The sequence below is a fragment of the Macaca fascicularis genome, chromosome 4 (assembly GCF_037993035.2).
Source record: "Macaca fascicularis isolate 582-1 chromosome 4, T2T-MFA8v1.1".
NCBI lineage: Eukaryota > Metazoa > Chordata > Mammalia > Primates > Cercopithecidae > Macaca > Macaca fascicularis.
The window spans coordinates 97,686,949-97,692,387 of NC_088378.1; the positions used below are offsets into that span (position 1 = coordinate 97,686,949).

The 5,439-nt window shown below is 48.0% G+C and overlaps 1 protein-coding gene across 1 annotated transcript; it reads left to right on the forward strand.

Annotated features, from left to right (window-relative positions):
• The first annotated feature begins 348 nt into the window (after nucleotides 1-348).
• On the forward strand, nucleotides 349-3,790 carry HTR1B (5-hydroxytryptamine receptor 1B). Its single transcript, XM_045391164.3, has one exon. It carries the CDS (start codon nucleotides 1,313-1,315, stop codon nucleotides 2,483-2,485), a length of 1,173 nt encoding a protein of 390 aa, XP_045247099.1. The 5' UTR covers nucleotides 349-1,312; the 3' UTR covers nucleotides 2,486-3,790.
• The last annotated feature ends 1,649 nt before the right edge of the window (nucleotides 3,791-5,439 follow it).

Here is a 5,439-nt window from a genome sequence, read left to right on the forward strand (position 1 = left end):
GGTCAGAGACCAGGGCTTCTCCGCCTAAAACTGGCCTTCTAGGGTGGGAGTGGTAGGCGGGAGCCTAGGACCAGACTCCTGGACTAAGCCTGGGATCGTGGCTAAGGACATGGGTCTCACTGGAGGTCAGCGCAGCAAGCTCCGATGTCCGCAGAGGCGAGAACAGGACGCTCTCCTCCCCTGGCCAGAAATGCGGCTCCAGGTTGTCAGGGCTGGGAGGGGGCCCGGGGTGGGAAGCGGGGAGATAGGGCGGTAGGACCCGGCGGGAGCTTCCTTGGCCAGGAAGGGAACGGGGCGGGGGGAAAAGAGGGAGGGAGAGAGAAAAAGAGAAGGTGATCGCGAGCGGGCGTCAGCACTCGCCGCGCCGCACGAGTTGCACTGCTCTGGCGGACCGGACCTGGACTCTATATAAGGAGCCCATCTGCTCCGTAGCTCGCACGCTCCTCCCGGGCTGGCGCACGCCGCGTCCCTCCAGCTTCCCCAGACACCTGCCCCTTCCCCGTGTGCCGCGCCAGGTCCTCCAGACCCGCGCACCCAGTGGCATGGCTCCGAGTGGTTCCCGTGGGACCGAGGTGGCGGTGGTGGCCGCGCGGCCCGAGCAGCCGCAACTCCAGCCCCATTGTCCCCCCTTTTATGGCTCCGTCTCCTCGGGGCCGCTCGTCCGAGTGGCCAGAGAGTGAAAAGAGAGGGAGGGCAGAGCTCCGGCGCGAGGCGCGGCTCAGCGCTGCTCCTAGACTTCACCGCACCCAGCTCTGGCGGCCGCTGCAGCCTCAAAAAAGTGCCCCAGCTTGGGGCGAGGGGCGGGAATGCAAGATCGGGACCTCTCGCTGGCCTGCAAGCTTTGGTCTCTACACCTAGGAAACTCCTGTGGGCAAAGTCTGCAGATCCAAGAGCGTCCAGGTTAGGAGACGCTCAGCCTCAAGCAACTGGGGTAAGCCAGATCCCATTTGGTCAAAGCCTTCTCCTCAAGCAGTACTTCACCCTCCGGCACTAGACGCCTCCAGGGAGCTGGAGCGGAGCAGGGCTCGGTGGGCCAGTTCTTAGCAACCCAGGGCTAAGACCCGGTATGGAGAGGAACAACCACAGACGCGGCGGCTTTGCCAGGCGCTCTGGAAGTGCAGGGGACGCGCCCGCCTGCCTCGGCTGCCGCACCCATGACCTCTAGTTTCAGCTGTGAACCTGGGCGGAGGAATAATTGAGGAACTCACGGAACTATCAACTGGGGACAAACCTGCGATCGCCACGGTCCTTCCGCCCTCTCCTTCGTCCGCTCCATGCAAAAGAGCTGCGCTCTGGGGCTGGGGCGAGAACCATGGAGGAACCGGGTGCTCAGTGCGCTCCACCGCCGCCCGCGGGCTCCGAGACCTGGGCTCCTCAAGCCAACCTATCCTCTGCTCCCTCCCAAAACTGCAGCACCAAGGACTATATTTACCAGGACTCCATCGCCCTACCCTGGAAAGTACTGCTGGTTATGCTACTGGCGCTCATCACCTTGGCCACCACGCTCTCCAATGCCTTTGTGATTGCCACAGTGTACCGGACCCGGAAGCTGCACACCCCGGCTAACTACCTGATCGCCTCTCTGGCGGTCACCGACCTGCTCGTGTCCATCCTGGTGATGCCCGTCAGCACCATGTACACTGTCACCGGCCGCTGGACACTGGGCCAGGTGGTCTGTGACTTCTGGCTGTCGTCGGACATCACCTGTTGCACTGCCTCCATCCTGCACCTCTGTGTCATCGCCCTGGACCGCTACTGGGCCATCACAGACGCTGTGGAGTACTCAGCTAAAAGGACTCCCAAGAGGGCAGCGGTCATGATCGCGCTGGTGTGGGTCTTCTCCATCTCTATCTCGCTGCCGCCCTTCTTCTGGCGTCAGGCCAAGGCCGAAGAGGAGGTGTCGGACTGCGTGGTGAACACCGACCACATCCTCTACACGGTCTACTCCACGGTGGGTGCTTTCTACTTTCCCACCCTGCTCCTCATCGCCCTCTATGGCCGCATCTACGTGGAAGCCCGCTCCCGGATTTTGAAACAGACGCCCAACAGGACCGGCAAGCGCTTGACCCGAGCCCAGCTGATAACGGACTCTCCTGGGTCCACGTCCTCGGTCACCTCTATTAACTCGCGGGTTCCCGACGTGCCCAGCGAATCCGGGTCTCCTGTGTACGTGAACCAAGTCAAAGTGCGAGTCTCCGACGCCCTGCTGGAAAGGAAGAAACTCATGGCCGCTAGGGAGCGCAAAGCCACCAAGACCCTGGGGATCATTTTGGGAGCCTTTATTGTGTGTTGGCTGCCCTTCTTCATCATCTCCCTAGTGCTGCCTATCTGCAAAGATGCCTGCTGGTTCCACCTAGCCATCTTTGATTTCTTCACCTGGCTGGGCTATCTCAACTCCCTCATTAACCCCATAATCTATACCATGTCCAATGAGGACTTTAAACAAGCGTTCCATAAACTGATACGTTTTAAGTGCACGAGTTGACTTGCCAATTGCAGTGGGGTCGCCTAAGCGACCTTTGGGGACCAAGTTGTGTCTGGTTCCACAGGTAGGTCGAATCTTCTTTCGCGGTTACTGGGTCCCAGCGAGGCTGTCTCTCCTGGGCAAGGGCAATGGATCCTGAGAAGCCAGGATAGTCCTGAGAGAGAGCTCTGAAAGGAGAAGTGTTGAAACTAAACGTAGAACTTCCCTGCCCAGGAGGAGGCTCACTTCCTCCCCGTCAAGCCTCGGGCTCAGCACTGACCCCTGCGGCAGCCAATCCCAAAGGGGATTGCAACTTTTAAAAATTGATTATGGAAGGGGATCCCTGCCCTGCTTTGGTATCATGGATAATGCCCACTAGAACCAGTGTATTTGTAATTGTTGTCTGAAGCTTGTCTGAGACAGATCTACATACAGCCTGGCAGTACTTGAACTAGACGCTTAATGCCCTGTGTTTTTGGGGAGAACTTTGTGTTACAGCTTAATTTAAGAACAGTTACTTTGGCATCATTCAGTCTTCAGTTTTTGTCTATTTAAACTTGGTTGGAGAAACTTGTGGATTTGGTGCTTCAAACCCTATGTGTGGCTTGGATGGCGCAGAGAAACCTTGAAGAGTTAACAGCAAAATTCTGATGCTGAGATCTCTATTTTTATTATACTTGAAACTATATGGGGGTGGGTGGGTGGGAATGGGAGATGAGAGTGTTAAACTGAGAATCAACACCTATGATTGTTTGTTTTCTGCAGATTTGTAATTTTGTAATTCTTGTTTAGCGATGGTCAAACCACAGCTCTAACAAACAAACCATTATGTGTGCTAGTGCCAAAGTCTGCAGACTGCTTTTTTTCCTCTCCTAATTTCATGTACCTGTCACTTTACACATTTAAATCCCCAGAAATGAAGGGTATGATGGGTGACTCAGCCCACACTGCTGCTATATTTCTTACTAATGCAATTGGTAAAACCGATTAGTATTGGAGATATATTGTTCCTTAACAAGAAAAGTGTCTTTATTTCTTATCCAATTGAGTGAGATGTGAAGGAGACTGATGACATGGGACTAGTTCTTACACAATTGAGGAATGGGGTGGGGGTAATAGAAGGATGTATATTTTGACTTGTAAAAAAATCTTAAAATGCATGAGACTTTTATCTGATAGTCATTTGCACTCTCCTTCCCATCTGTGATTCCTTGTGTGCTAACATATAAGGAAACCAAGAGAACTATCTCCCTTCTTCAGAAACCTTTAAAATACAGTAAGGGCTCTGAAAACGATATTGGAAAGAAAATAAACTTGTTTCTTTTTCCATTGTTGCTGTTATTGAAGTTTGGGCAGGAGAAAAGATTGCTAGAAAATGACATACAAGAACTTTAGAAAAGCTTAGTGAAGCTAAAATTGAGGCCTTTTTTTTTTTTTTTTTTTTTTTTTTTAACTTGCAGAACCAAACCTCAGACTTACTAAACAATCAGGAAACTGGCAAGCTTTTGACCTTTGTATATTCGTTACCAACCTGATATCTCAATGAATGTAATATCTGGAATACTTTAAATTTATCAATCTTTTCAAATTTCAAGAATACTTAGTTATTTCAAATTTCCTCTGAGAGCTCCCTAATACAGGATAAAGTCATGCAATAAAATATGAAAAAAATGTATATTTTAATAAGAAGTAGCCCTGAGGGATTATCTGCATGAAAAAAAATGTATATGCACAGCATTTAACATGCCAAAGAAAATTCACACTCCTTTTCTCAGAAGGCATTCTGCAGTTGATACCTTTTGTCTGCAGAAGCAAATTGTCTTTGTGAAATGGATTCACTCCTTGCTTGAAGCTCCCCAGTCCTGTTTGTCAGACAATAAATGTATTGAACTGAAGCACACTGCTTGCCTACTGTGCAGACCTTCACCTTGGGTAATCACTCTTGAAAATATACTATTCAAAGATTCACACATAAGCTAACTAAAAAGGGGAATTTTGATCAATATTTATACCTGTCACTGGTGTGAGAGAAAATTTTAGGCATTAGATATGCCTGTACTTCTGCTGGATCCCCAAGTTTGTTTGTTTGTTTTTTGTGACATTTCTCCTATGGAGGAATGTGCATAGAGCATGGTGTTTGTTTTTATGTTATTAATACTGTGGTCTTCTGTTTATACAGCTGTATTTTCTTTGGTCCTAAAAGGCAATTAAGTCAACTTCTAAGAGCCTTAGGGGGAAACATTAATTGAAACAAATAGCCACTTACAAATGATTTCTTTGTAGGGTACCTGTATTGATGGTGTCCTCACATTAACAAAACACAATCAGTTTAGTTGAATGGGTTGTTTGCCATTTTGTAGATTAACCACCTAAATTATTGCTTGACTATTTGGCTGTATTGCCTGGATTTGGGGCATATTGTATGAAATAGAAGCTTGCAAACCCTTATAGTTATAAGAGATATAGAATCATCATTCAGCATTGCACATGATTATGCAAAGTGTATTATTCATCCCAGGGGTATGTAGTTAAGACTGTTAAGCTCCTTTTCAGTTACTGCTGCCTATAGCATAGTTTATTTCATAAACTAGACACATGGCTTTTTTGCAGAACATAAAGCGGGAGATGGAAATGTTTAACTTACATAGCAATGAAAATATATTTTCATTGGCTATGGTAACAAACAACATTTTCCATATTGTTTAATTGCACAAATTTTCACAGAAATATATGAATGTATACTCATTCAATAATACCAATATTGTCTTGTGTTTCTAGGAATTTTAGCGTTTCCTTTGAAAAATGGACACTACACCTATGAATGAATGTTTATTGAGTTCAACAAATTTTCTAAAGAACAATATTCTTAATTTTTCGTCTCTATTATCTTAGTTTTGTCTTCTTTAACCAGGAAACCCTGAGAAGATTATAATTCACTGAAGCAGTAAAATATCAGATTATGTGTATTTGATGGA